General features: G+C 43.8%; 2 protein-coding genes across 4 annotated transcripts in view; both read left to right on the plus strand.

Annotated features, from left to right (window-relative positions):
• The window catches only part of krit1 (KRIT1 ankyrin repeat containing), a 56401-nt gene that overhangs the window by 20793 nt on the left and 21028 nt on the right, over window positions 1-14580 (plus strand). The gene's annotated exons all lie outside the window — the stretch shown is intronic.
• Window positions 1-14580, plus strand: part of LOC309510874 (uncharacterized protein) — a 36148-nt gene that overhangs the window by 19134 nt on the left and 2434 nt on the right. For all 3 annotated transcript variants that reach the window (XM_082185827.1, XM_082185826.1, XM_082185828.1), the window contains exons 6-11: window positions 701-1273; window positions 7787-8353; window positions 9220-9417; window positions 9515-10426; window positions 11151-11327; window positions 13251-13514. In XM_082185827.1, the coding sequence (XP_082041953.1) occupies window positions 701-1273; window positions 7787-8353; window positions 9220-9417; window positions 9515-10426; window positions 11151-11327; window positions 13251-13514 (2691 nt within the window). The remainder of the gene's footprint in view (window positions 1-700; window positions 1274-7786; window positions 8354-9219; window positions 9418-9514; window positions 10427-11150; window positions 11328-13250; window positions 13515-14580) is intronic.

Consider the following 14580-nt stretch of genomic DNA (forward strand, 5'->3'; position numbering starts at 1 on the left):
AACATGTATCAGGCACCAGTATTCCTGGTCTAGGAGGAATACAAAGGAGTAATGGTCATTTTAAGGGTCCTGACGGCCGCCATTTTGAAAATGGGGCCTTTCTTGGAGTCAAACTTTGGTAAACTTTTAGTATGTTTTTAAGTACATCTGATACTACTGTAAACCACTGAGAAACCTTTTGTTAGAATTCTGTAGTCTGTGAGTATAAAGACCAGAATATAACAGGGCATCCAAGGGGGCTATTGAATATATCTTCGATTGTTGCGCGTGGGAATTCCGGCAAATCCTAGATATTTAGTCAATTAACCTCTATTTCTGATCTTCGGGTCTGGCCCCTTGTGCCGGAGACCTGGTAAGGAACTCGAAGCGATATAGTTTCCTGATCTAAGCGGGTAAAATACAATCAGAGTTTAAAAGAATAATCAAATATTCGTTCATTTTAATGATGCGCAGATATCATTAAAATATTTTTCATTTATGGAGTCAGAAGAAACGAGTTATTGCATGTGAGAAGATATATACTGCATTTAACCTTGTTGTGTTGCGAAAAGGGAAAGACATAACACGCAGAGAAACCTTCCCCGTATTATTGGAAATCTCCATTGGACCAATAGACGGGCTTACAATATGCTTTTAAATAAAGGTTTTTAATGGCGTGTTGCTATTTGAGTGTATTTAATTACCCTTTTCTCTTTTCCAGGGTTTGCATCCCCCTCTCAGAACTCTGCTGATAAACCTTCACAGTCTGCTTCATTATCATCTGCTACTTTTTCTGGTTTCGGTGACAAGTTTAGGCCACCTGCAGGTTCATGGAGCTGTGACGTTTGCCTATTGCAAAACAAGTCCTCGGACAAAAAGTGTGTTGCTTGTTTCGCGCCACAACCCAACACAGACTCTGCCTCTACATCTACATCGGACAGTAAACCCGCAGAAGCTCCTGCAAGCATTAGTTCTCTCTTTGCTCCTCCAGCTGGTAGCTGGGAATGTGACACATGTTTGGTCAATAACAAACCGGAAGTAATTAAATGTGTAGCTTGTTACACGGCCAAACCCGGGACTGGAGTGAAATCCAGACTGACTCTACCGGCTCTTTCTGAGACCTCATCTACTCTCTCTACGACCACAACGACTGCCGCTTCATCTACGGCAACTGGACTATTAGGATTTGGGGACACGTTTAAGAAGCCAGAGGGGGCTTGGGATTGTGATGTGTGCCTGGTTCTGAACAGGGCACAGGATGTCAAATGCGTATCCTGTCTGAGCTCTAAACCAGGTAAAGTTTTACTAAGATTTAAAACATTTTAATAACCAACAAAAAAAAAAGATGGACAGCCCCTTTAACGGCAATGAAATGTGGTAGAAAAGAGTTTGTCTTAAAATTTGGTCTGAAAAATAGCGTTGGGAATTGAAAATACATGTAGTACATAAGGTCAGAAATCGGATAATTGTTCCATCCATCTTCATCCGCTTATCCGGGGCCGGGTCGCGGGGGCAGCAGTCTAAGCAGGGATGCCCAGACCTCCCTCTCCCCGGACACTTCCTCCAGCTCTTCCGGGGGGACACCGAGGCGTTCCCAGACCAGCTGGGAGACATAGTCCCTCCAGCGTGTCCTAGGTCTGCCCCGGGGCCTCCTCCCGGTGGGACATGCCCAGAACACCTTTGCGGGAAGGCGACCAGGAGGCATCCGGATAAGATGCCCGAGCCACCTCAGCTGACCCCTCTCGATGTGGAGGAGCAGCGGCTCTACTCTGAGCTCCTCCCGAGTGACCGAGCTTCTCATCCTATCTCTAAGGGATCGCCCAGCCACCCTGCGGAGAAAGCTCATTTCGGCCGCCTGTATCCAGGATCTTGTCCTTTCGGTCATGACCCACAGCTCATGACCATAGGTGAGAGTAGGAACGTAGATTGACCGGTAAATCGAGAGCTTCGCCTTGTGGCTCAGCTCTTTCTTCACCACGACAGACCGGTACATCGCCTGCATTACTGCAGAAGCTGCACCGATCCGTCTGTCAATCTCCCGTTCCATCCTTCCCTCACTCGTGAACAAGACCCCAAGATACTTGAACTCCTCCACTTGAGGCAGGAACTCTCCACCAACCTGAAGTGGGTAAGCCACCTTTTTCCGACTGAGAACCATGGCCTCGGATTTGGAAGGGCTGATTCTCATCCCAGCCGCTTCACACTCAGCTGCGAACCGTCCCAGTGCATGCTGAAGGTCCTGGTCTGATGGGGCCAGCATGACAACATCATCCGCAAAGAGCAGAGATGAGATCATGTGGTCCCCAAACCTGACACCCTCCGGCCCCTGGCTGCGCCTAGAAATTCTGTCCATAAAAATTATGAACAGAACCGGTGACAAAGGGCAGCCCTGCCGGAGTCCAACATTCACCAGGAACAAGTCTGACTTACTGCCGGCAATGCGAACCAAGCTCCTGCTCCGGTCGTACAGGGACCGGATAGCCCTTAGCAAAGGGCCCCGGACCCCCGGACCCCCAGAGCATCCTCCACAGGATGCCGCGAGGGACACAGTCGAAAGCCTTCTTCAAGTCCACAAAGCACATGTGGATTGGTTGGGCAAACTCCCATGAACCCTCCAGCACCCTGGAGAGGGTATAGAGCTGGTCCAGTGTTCCACGACCGGGACGAAAACCGCACTGTTCCTCCTGGATCCGAGGTTCTACTATCGGCCGTGTTCTCTTTTCCAGTACCCTGGCATAGACTTTCCCGGGGAGGCTGAGAATTGTGATCCCCCTATAGTTGGAGCACACCCTCCGGTCCCCCTTCTTAAAGGAACACTCCACCGTTTTTTGAAATAGGGCTTATTCACATTCTTTCATACATTTAGATAGGTGGGTAAATGCATTTTTGTCTCAGTGCATGCATTGTTTTAGTTTGACAGGGTCGGCGCTAGCTTAGCTTAGCACAATGAATGGAATCCTTTGTTGCCAGCTAGCATGGCCCGAGTAAAAGTGATAAAAAAAAAAAAAAAAAACACATAACATTACTTCTTGTGGCCTGCGTATTCACAACGAGTACAAATAGCGATGCAGATTAACACTAGGCGATTTCCTAGGCAGATATTGACTTGGGACTATATTAGGGGGAAGCACAGGCGAAGCACAGCTACTTAGGCGAAGCACTGCTACTTTGGCGCAGAGATCACGCAACACATGAAATCCCACGACTTCCGTCAACATACCGGTGTGAATAGTAGCTGCCTGGCTATTTTCCCAACAGTACATGAATGGCGATGAACATGGCAGATTTTGTGTGAGCCAGAACCATACCTATATACAAGAGTTTACAGAAAATGAGTGGAAATAGAACGACAGGAGGAGGTTGCGATCGCTCAACAGCCTGAGGACGTGAGGATGAGAGCCAACACAAACTGATGGTGTGAATGTGGGGGAATATGCCAATCTATCCCGACTGAAATAGAGTGTCTGTGCTGTGGCGAGTGGGACAGTTTACGGCCATCGATGACCAGGCTCAACGCGTCAGATCAAGATGAGCGTGCCCGCAGTTGTGTCACAGCTACCGAGGATTTCACGGCGCTGATCCATCCGGCAGTACTCGATTTTTTTTTTTTTTTTAGTTTGGTTGTTCATGCTAAACAGGTTGAATTCATCACGAGGTTATACTAGAGGAGGCTAACGTTATTTGAACCGTAGTCTATATAGTGCTGCAGCTTCTCAGCATCTATCTTACAACCGAATAAAGACACAGATTAACATAAGGAAGAGTAATAAAAGACAACTTACATGTGCACTTTGTTCTGCCTGTGCTTTGAAAATAGATGGGATGGGACGGCCGTATGTTTCAGACGTAGTACCATCTTTCTGGGCCCATATTCCATTTTTTCAAAGTAACTTAGTCCTCCGGTGCAAAATGCTCTTCGCAAACACGATACGGTTTAATTTTGTAGAGAGATGCGTTGACGTACAGATATCCAGAGCTGCTAGCCATTTATTTCTCAGTTCCACATTCGATGGAATTCTGTGAAACATTACATTCGTGTATGTCCTTTGCTTGTTCTCACAACCTTTTGCTACGCAGGTAATATACATGTTTGCTGTAACTTCTCAAAAAAAACAATCCAAAAGCGAAGACACTCGGTGCAGGTCACGCGTGTTGTTCTTCTTCTGTGTTTTGACTCGTTGCAATGCACACCGTTATGTTGACGGAAGTCGTGGGATTTCATGTGTTGCGTGATCTCTGCGCCCAAGTAGCAGTGCTTCGTCTAAGTAGCTGTGCTTCGCCTGTGCTTCCCCCTAATATAGTCCTAAGTCAATATCTGCCTAGGAAATCGCCTAGTGTTAATCTGCATCTCTATTTGTACTCGTTGTGAATACGCAGGCCACAAGAAGTGGGTTACGTGTTTTTTTTTTTTTTTTTATCACTTTTACGCGGGCCATGCTAGCTGGCAACAAAGGATTCCATTCATTGTGCTAAGCTAAGCTAGCGCCGACCCTGTCAAACTAAAACAATGCATGCACTGAGACAAAAATGCATTTACCCACCTATCTAAATGTATGAAAGAATGTGAATAAGCCCTATTTCAAAAAACGGTGGAGTGTTCCTTTAAAAAGAGTGACCACCACCCCGGTCTGCCATCCCAGAGGCACTGTCCTCGACTGCCATGCGATGTTGCAGAGGCGTGTCAGCCAAGACAGCCCCACTACATCCAGAGACTTGAGGTACTCTGGGCGGATCTCATCCACCCCCGGTGCCTTGTCACCGAGGAGTTTCTTGACTACCTCAGTGACTTCAGCTTGGGTGATGGACGAGTCCACCCCTGAACCCTCTGCCTCTGCTTCCTCGGTGGAAGACGTGACGGTGGGATTGAGGAGATCCTTGAAGTATTCCTTCCACCGTCCGATGACATCCCCAGTCGAGGTCAACAGCTGCCCACCTCCACTTAAAACAGCGTTGGTAGGGCACTGCTTCCCCCTCCTGAGGCGCCGGACGGTTAGCCAGAATCTCTTAGAGGCCGACCGATAGTCCTTCTCCATGGCCTCACCGAACTCCTCCCAGGCCCGATTTTTTTGCCTCCACAACCACCCGGGCTGCAGTCCGCTTGGCCTGCCGGTACCCGTCAGCTGCCTCAGGAGTCCCACAAGCCAGCCAGGCCCGATAGGACTCCTCCTTCAGCTTTACGGCATCCCTTACTTCCGATGTCCACCACCGGGTTCGGGGAATGCCGCCTCGACAGGCACCGGAGACCTTACGGCCACAGCGTCGAGTGGCCGCGTTGACAATGGAGGTGGAGAACATGGTCCACTCGGACTCCATATCTCCAGCCTCCCTCGGGATCCGGTCGAAGCTCTGCCGGAGGTGGAACTTGAAGATCTCTCTGACAGGGGATTTGGCCAAATGTTCCCAACAGACCCTCACAGTACGTTTGGGTCTGCCGAGTCTGTCCAGCTTCCTCCCCCGCCATCGGATCCAACTCACCACCAGGTGGTGATCAGTTGACAGCTCCGCCCCTTTCTTCACCCGGATAATTGTTCGGATAATTGTTATAAAAATTGATTCCTCTTATCGATTCCTTTGTGAGCATTTCAATATAACTTTAAACCATTCAAGCGTGAGACAACTCGCGTGTGTAACAGTACATTTACATTTATTCATTTAGCTGACGCTTCTATCCAAAGCGACTTACAATTGCTATATATGTCAGAGGTCGCACGCCTCTGGAGCAACTAGGGGTTAAGTGTCTTGCTCAGGGACACATTGGTGTCTCACAGTGGATTCGAACCCGGGTCTCTCACACCAAAGGCATGTGTCTTATCCATTGCGCCACAACCACCCCACAGTATATTGGATCCGTGCAGCTCTTAAAGAGACAGCAGCCTAAAATTCCTGCTGCCGTCTCTATAATAAAACTAATCAAACAGAGAAAATTCACTCGTTCTTGCACTTGTTAGAGGCAAGAAACATCTTTTAGCGTTAGGTAAGTGCCTATTACCAACACAATCCAATCTGAAGTTAATTAATACATCGTTCGACCGGACATAACTGTTTTATGTGTATAAATATAGGTTATATGTGTTTGTGCACGTGATATCAGGAAGCAATGTAATACACACACGAGGACAGGAGTGATGGCGATGCGCAAATCGAGTTACTCTCCCACTTCTGCTAGTTTTATTGAGATCTCTTATCCCATGCAAATTGGCCATTAATATTACAGACGTCCTGTGGTAAAATTGCATTACTCCATCCACCCTTGTAAAGTTAATCCCGTCCGAATAGGGCTTAAGTACCACCAAATGTCATCCTTTGATAACATTCACATTTGTTGCATGGGTTGCACGCCCGGTTTTGGGTGTGTTCGCACCGCAGGAACTAGGAACGATTTTAGTTCTAGGAACTTTTTTTAGGAACTAATTGAGCTCCTACTTCAGAGTCGGTCTAAACCAGCACTATAGACCTTACGCGCCAGAGAAACAAGCGTGCATATTGTCTTTAGAATATTGTCTTTGAACTTCCGAGACGCAGCACACAGTGCAGTTCACACTTCACACACACTATCTCCCCCCTCCCCCCCCACCTGAAATACACTGAAAACCTATGCAATGCTATGTATGTACAAGAAGTAAGTATGCATGTTTGATGATATTTAAAGTGTCTCAGTGCGCCTGGTAAAATGGTCTCATTCTCCCAACCATAATGAAAAGCTAAAAGAAGTTATAAAATATGAGAAAAGTGTCCCTTAAAGGTGTTTCCCTCCCCCAGATCCTCCATTTAGACTATACCTCCTGTATGTAAAACAAGAACCTATTCAAGTACAAATTCTGATCTTGCAGTGTGAATCCCTGAATAGGGAACCAAAATCTAATTATAATGACAGATGCCACCATTTGGCAAGAATATTGAATTATCTGGGTATATAAGGAAAAGGTGTAGAAAAGTTTGAGGAGTCTGTAGGTTGACTTGCCCACACAACCGCTGTGTGTAATTTTTGTTGCCAGGTAATAATTTCTACAAACTCTTCGATTCCTGAATTATGTTATGATTAACTGATGATTTTATTCTTGCGAATTGGATTTTGAATTATTGCTTCATTACCTGGTCAATAAATTGTAAACGTTTGATTTTATTCTCAACGACTCTGAGACTTGTTTTTCCCAAGTAGATTAACGGATCTGTATATTTCCACAAGGTTGCGTCAGAGATTAGCGACGGCTAATAACTGATATCAGAAAATAAGTGTACTTGGATGAGAGGATGGATTTGTCTATCTAGAATCAGCAAGATGCTGGTTGATCAGCCTAGCTTGGACGTGTCCGATGACTTCTGTTCTAATTTAATGTTACTTTAGATAAGTATACGTGGAACGAGCCACAAGTTTGGCCAAACAAAACCATTTTTAAGAAAGGTAAAGTTGATCGACTGACGTCTTTAAATGGTGGTCAAAAAATGCTACTAAAGTAAACGATTGAATTAAGTTCCTGAAGGGCATCCAAGGGGGCTATTGAATATATCTTTGATTGTTGCGCGTGGGAATTCCGGCAAATCCTAGATATTTAGCCAATTAACCTCTATTTCTGATCTTCGGGACTGGCCCCTTGTGCCGGAGACCTGGTAAGGAACTCGAAGCGATATTGTGTACCTTGTTGTGTTGCGAAAAGGGAAAGACATAACACGCAGAGAAACCTTCCCCGTATTATTGGAAACCTCCATTGGACCAATAGACGGGCTTACAATATGCTATTAAGTAAAGGTCTTTTAATGGCGTGTTGCTATTTGAGTGCATTTAATTACCCTTTTTACTCTTTTCCAGGGTTTGCATCCCCCTCTCAGAACTCTGCTGATAAACCTTCACAGTCTGCTTCATTATCATCTGCTACTTTTTCTGGTTTCGGTGACAAGTTTAGGCCACCTGCAGGTTCATGGAGCTGTGACGTTTGCCTATTGCAAAACAAGTCCTCGGACAAAAAGTGTGTTGCTTGTTTCGCGCCACAACCCAACACAGACTCTGCCTCTACATCGGACAGTAAACCCGCAGAAGCTCCTGCAAGCATTAGTTCTCTCTTTGCTCCTCCAGCTGGTAGCTGGGAATGTGACACATGTTTGGTCAGAAACAAACCGGAAGTAATTAAATGTGTAGCTTGTTACACGGCCAAATCCGGGACTGGAGTGAAATCCAGACTGACTCTACCGGCTCTTTCTGAGACCTCATCCACTCTCTCAACGACCACAACGACTGCCGCTTCATCTACAGCAACTGGAATATTAGGATTTGGGGACAAGTTTAAGAAGCCAGAGGGGGCTTGGGATTGTGACGTGTGCCTGGTTCTGAACAGGGCACAGGATGTCAAATGCATATCCTGTCTGAGCTCTAAACCAGGTAAAGTTTTACTAGGATGTAAAACATTTTAATATCCAAAAAAGAAAAGAAAAGATGGACAGCCCCTTTAACGCCTATGAAATCTGGTAGAAAAGAGTTTGTCTTAAAATTTGGTCTGAAAAATAGCGTTGGGAATCGAAAATACATGTAGTACATGAGGTCAGGAATCGGATAATTGTTATAAAATAAAAATTGATTCCTCTTATTGATTCCTTTGTGAGCATTTCAATATAACTTTAAACCATTCAAGCGTGAGACAACTCGCGCGCTGTTTTCAGTGCTGCACGTGTGTAACAGTATATTGGATCCGTGCAGCTCTTAAAGTGACAGCAGCCTAATATTCCTGCTGCCGTCTTTATAATAACACTAATCAAACAGAGAAAATGTACTCGTTCTTGACTGAATAACTTTTGTAACTATATTTGTAATGTATATTTTATTTATAAAATGCGGTGTTATTTTATATATGATTACAGTTTCTGTTCCTAAATACCTGAATCTTAAAACAGTTTATTTCAATCGTATCTTTGCTCAGTTGTATCTATTTTTTTGTTCTTTTTTAATTACTGAGTGTTTACTTGACTTTAATTAGGCTAGTTGTTTTTCTATGGTGGTGTTAAACCACAGGCAAACGTTCCTTGTGTTTTTCATGATATTCAGCTACAATTAAATGTTTTGTTTTGTTATAAGACTAAATGTGAATAAGTTTTTTTCTTTCTTTTTTCTTTCTTTTTCTTATTGGAATCGAAATTAGGAATCGTTAAAATTCAAACGATACCCAACCCTACTGAAAAGTCTAGCTTTTAATATCCGCCTAATCAAACTGATATTTGCGTCCCTGACGTCTTACTCTTGGTGTTGTACAGGAGCTGTAGCCGATGTGGTCTCGACTCCAGTCTCTGCACCTGCAACATCTGCTGCGTCTTTGTTGGGATTCGGGGACAAGTTCAAGAAACCTGAGGGGAGCTGGGAGTGTGAGGTGTGCTGTGTTCAAAATAAGGCAGTGGACCAGAAGTGTGTGGCCTGCCAGTCAGCAAAACTCGGAGCTAAAATAGAGTCCAAAGGTAAAGTGCCTCGCAATCATATTTCCAGAAGTCAGATTTTGCGACGCTACCGTTTTGTAGAAGCAGACTAATGACCAGAAATCTTGCTGTTTTTCAGGTTTTAGTTCATCTTTTGGCGTTCAGTCCAACAGTACAGACTCAAGTTCATCTGGCTTTAAGTTTGGTACCGGCTCTACGGACTCGACCTCTGCTGGATTAAAGTTCGGAGGCTCTTTCTCAGATTCTTCCACCGCGGAAGGATTTAAATTTGGAATCGGGACTTCCGACTCGACCTCGAAATCAGAGGGCTTCAAATTTGGAGGCTCGTTCTCGGATGCAGGTTCTGGTGGGGTCAAACTTGGTAGTGCCTCATCAGAATCCACAGCGACAAAAGAGAGTTTAACAAGGGCCTTTGACTTTAGTAGATCCATGAATGATGACATAATCGAAGAAAAAACTAAATCTCAGGATTCTAGTACGGGATTTAAATTTGGTGGCGGAAGTGGAATCACTTTCAGCTCTCAAGCTTCTGGCTCTGAAAACTCTGCATTTTTATTTGGAGCTAAACCCAATGAGAATGAAAGCTCAAATTCATCCTTTAGTTTCTCTGCGCCCCAGTCCAAGGCTGAGAAAGAAAATGCTTCTGCTTTCTCAGAAACCGCTTCAACCACCACAACGTCGACAACAACAACAGCAGCGAACGCCATCCCTGTTTTTGGCAAGTCTTTAGTAGCTGAATCTTCTGCCTCAAAGTTTGTGGAACAAGCAACGAAAGAGCAAACGCTGGTGACGCCTACCTTCACCTTTGGAAAACCAGAAGAGAAAAAGGACACCTCTGCACCCTCAAGTTCGTTCTTGTTTGGTGCTTCCAATGAAGCTGAGAAACCAATGGCAAACTTGGGCTTCTCGTTCAGCGAGCCAGACCCTCCAAAAGATTTCTCCAAGCCTACGCCGACGCTTACCTTTGGGAAAACTGCAGAGTCAACAGAACCCCCAAAGCCGTCATTTGGTTTTGGACAGAGTATAACAGGTGAGTCAAACCGTATGGTCTTTTGATGCTCTCTTAAAGCTATAGAGCGCTTCAGTGATGACGTATTTTTGTGGTGAATTCGCATCACCCTGGTTCTCTCGACAAAAACCCAATGGGATTTTTTCCATTTGGCTTTTGGTTTATTGCAGAAAATAAGTTCTGTGACTAACAAAAGTTTTTATTCACTTAAACTTGGGATGCACCGATATGAACATTTTGGCCGATACCAATAACCGATAATTCTTTATATTTGAAAGCCGATAACCGATATATTGGCAGATAAATCTAAATCCAAATTTTTATATATTTTTTGAGAGCCTGATTACAAAAACAAGTGTCTCACCATTAAAAGCCACGTCCCAAACACACAATTATAATGTTCTCATAATTTGATGTAGCCGATATCCTTTTCAAAGTGATTCCAATCATATTTCAAGCAATTCAAAACCATAATGGTGAACAGTGTGCATCTGAAGTGAAGGAAATAGTCCATTATTTATCAGCTTTAATATATCGGCCAAACTTTCTTATCAGGCAGATAACACTAAAAATGAACATATCGGCTGATACCGATATAGTGCATCCCTACAAAAAAAAACATTGACTTTGAGACGATTGAAACAGAAGTGCTAAAATGCTTCTCTTCTCTGGGTTTTGGCCTACAGCACACTATACCTTATTCTTGTAGTACCACAATTTGACTCTCCAACTATGTGCTTTCCAGACACATCTGCTCCAACGCCCAATTTTGGCTTCATGGCCAACTCCTCGAGCACCCCAGCTTCATCCAGCTCCACCCCCAGCCTTTTCATCACTCCCACTACCTCTGGCTCGGGCTCAAACTCATCTGGCCATTCTTTCAATTTTGGTGCTGTTGCGTCCTCCACCCCAGCCTCTGCCGGTTAGTTTGCCTCCAAAAATCCCACATTGTGCTTCTTAGGGCTGCCGCGTTAACCGCAATATTGTAATACCGCAATACTGACAAGCCAACTGCAAAGGAATGCATGCAACCGCAATATTTGCGTGTTTTTTTCTTTTCTTCACAAGGCCACGTCCTTCTTGTTTTGCACTTCTTGAAGGTGTATTGAATGTAGCGTTGTCAAAAGTACCGACTTCAGTACCAAGTTGATACTGAATTTTTTTTAAATGTGACTGAGCGCTGTTGAGCGGAATCATAAACACTTCTGATTGGCTGTTGTTCACAAGCTCATTGAATATGTCGGTGATTGGCTACAATTGGCCTTCTTGTTTTGCACTTCGTGAAGGTGTATTTAATGTTAAACAAATTATAAATAAGACTCGAAGTTAAAATAATTAACACCTTGTTTCATTACATTTATTCTTGAATGAATCAGCATTTTTCTTTCAATGAACGGTTTAATAACTCAAAGACAGTCCCTTGCCGTCACCCTGTGGCGTAACAGTGTAACTGCGCTGAGTGACGAGCAATGCTGATTCTGGTGAAATATTAGCAGAAAGCCTCTCGTCAAGTCAGACTCGATGATCGGAACTAACTGTTATACATATGGGACCCTGGACCACAAAACCAGTCACAAGGGTAAATTTTCTGAAATTAAAATAAAAAAATCGAAACATTGAGAAAATTGCCTTTTAAAGTTTTTCATTTGTGTTCACGATTGTGCTGCATTCACTCTCAAAATTATTTTTTATATATATATTTACTGTAGGAAATTTACAAAATATCTTCATGGAACATGATATTAACTTAATATCCTAATGATTTTTGGCATAAAAGAAAAAATCGATGTACATTTGACCCATACAATGTATTGTTGGCTATTGCCACAAATATACCCGTGCGACTTGTGACTGGTTTTGTGATCCAGGGTCACACATAACAATAGCCTAACGAGCTTAGGTTTCAGGTTTATGTTGTGATATGTGGACCCTTAATTTGACATTGTTTACTTCACTTCCTTTACTTACAACGCTTTTAGTTTTGGTTTTATTGGTAACTTATGTCCTCGTTTTCATGCCTCCTGACCACACGTAACACTTATAGAAAAAAATAAACAAATGGAGATAATACTGCATATCACGACTCAAAATTACCGCAAGGGAAATTATCCGCGTTTCCATTACCCTTCAAACTGAGCAAATTGAAATTGCGAATTGAAAATAGGCCCAATGGAAACGCGTAAATTTTGCAAAAACTCCCATTTATCGCAAAAAAGTTTTTACGCTCGCATGAGGTGGTTCTTCAGGCAATTCTAAAAAGAAATATTTTGGAAAACTGCAATGGAAACAGTTTTTGAGCATTTACAGGTCACCTGACGTAGATGACGCGGTGTGTTTGGACAGAATACGAGACGGAGTTCTTTTATTAAATTCATAAATGACAAAAGAATTACAGGAATACTGGATTCTACACCTCAAATAAATGCCACAATAAAGACCTTGAAGCAGAAATGAGGGAGAAACACCCAGAAACACCTCAAATGTGCCGCTCCAAGTATATGGGTCTTTCCTTGCCATTAATGCTTGGAATAACACACATACGTCTCCTTCGATTAAGAATAATGGCCAGTGCAGTGGCTGGGATATACTTAAACCTACCAACATCCGTCACCATGATTTTTGGAATGACTTTTCACGAGAGTAAAAAATGACGTTTTAGTCGCGTAACATCAGTTAATGGAAACGCCGTCATTTCACAATAGTTTTTTGTTGACATTTAGAAAAAAATCGCACAATTTTGCACATCTGCACAACGCGCCTATTCTTTCACTGCGACAGCCCTAGTGCTTCTGCCCTTTGGTTGACATCCTGTACAAATGTGTCTAACATCTAATTTCTCTTGCAGCTCCAGCTCCGTCTGCCAACCCCTCCCCGTTTGTCTTTAGTTTTGCCGCTCCTTCATCCGGCTTTGGCACTGGACAGGCCCCAATCTTCGGACAAAACGCGTCTCAACCCAGTGCTCCTGCGTTCGGGTCATCGGCACCTTCGTTCTCGGTCAGCGCTTCCCCAGCGTCTGCGTTTGGAGCCAAGTCCAACTCTGGCCCTGTATTCGGTCAGCAAACCAATCCTACACCTACGTTTGGATCGACTGCTGCCTCCACGGGCCAAGGTCAGAGAAACGGGTTAACATCAGCATCTCATTTCATTCTAAACCAGTGTGTCTAACTTTTGTGAGTAACTTGACCATCTTTAGCCCTATTTGGACGGGACTAGTTTAACATGGAGAGATGGGGTTAAGTAATTATTACCAGAGCTTCTCTGTGATTTTAGACCCGTCCAAATGTGCATCTCAGTGATCATCACGGACAATGTCAGTAAAGATTACGGCGACTTTTACCTTCAGTAAAAAGGTCCGGAAAAATGACCTCAGGTAATACTAATCCCGTGCGAATAGACCCGCTGTAAATATGTACGTTAATATTTCCTGTTTAAAAGTAGTTTTTCAAGTATGGAGACTCTTGAAAAAGCATCAGTTGCGTTCTAGTCGCTGGGACGAGTCTGTGGCAGAACTCAAGTGTTTCACACACACCATTCAGATCAGAAAGAAGATCGACAGCACTTGTTAGAGGAACGAAACATCTTTTAGCGTTAGGTAAGTGCCTATTACCCAACACAATCCAATCTGAAGTTAATACATCGTTCGACCGGACATAACTATTTTATATGTAGAAATATAGGTTATATGTGTTTGCGCACGTGATATCAGGAAGCAACGTAACACACACACGAGGACAGGAGTGACGGCGGTGTGTAAATCGAGTTACTCTCCCACTTCTGCTAGTTTTACTGAGATCTCTTATCCCGTGCGAATTAGCCATTAATATTACAGACGTCCTGTGGTAAAATTGCATTACTCCATCCACCCTTGTAAAGTTAATCCCGTCCGAATAGGGCTTAAAGGGATAGTTCACTTTGAAATTAATTTTTGGTATGTTTTAGCTTACCTCAAGGGCATCCAAGATGTAGGTGTCTTTTTTTCCGCAGTAGTTTCAATTTTGATATTTTTAGGTCAAACCGTTCTTGTCTGTCAGTCATATAATGCAGGTCGATGGTCACTGTCTCAAAGAGCATGCATGGAGTCCAAATTAAAACAATTCCCCGTCGTCCAAATTAAACAATTCCCCATCGTAAGTACACATTGATGGCCTAAGACACGAAACGAGCGGTTTGTGTGA

This window comes from Leuciscus leuciscus (assembly GCF_965113295.1).
Source record: "Leuciscus leuciscus genome assembly, chromosome: 12".
Lineage (NCBI taxonomy): Eukaryota > Metazoa > Chordata > Actinopteri > Cypriniformes > Leuciscidae > Leuciscus > Leuciscus leuciscus.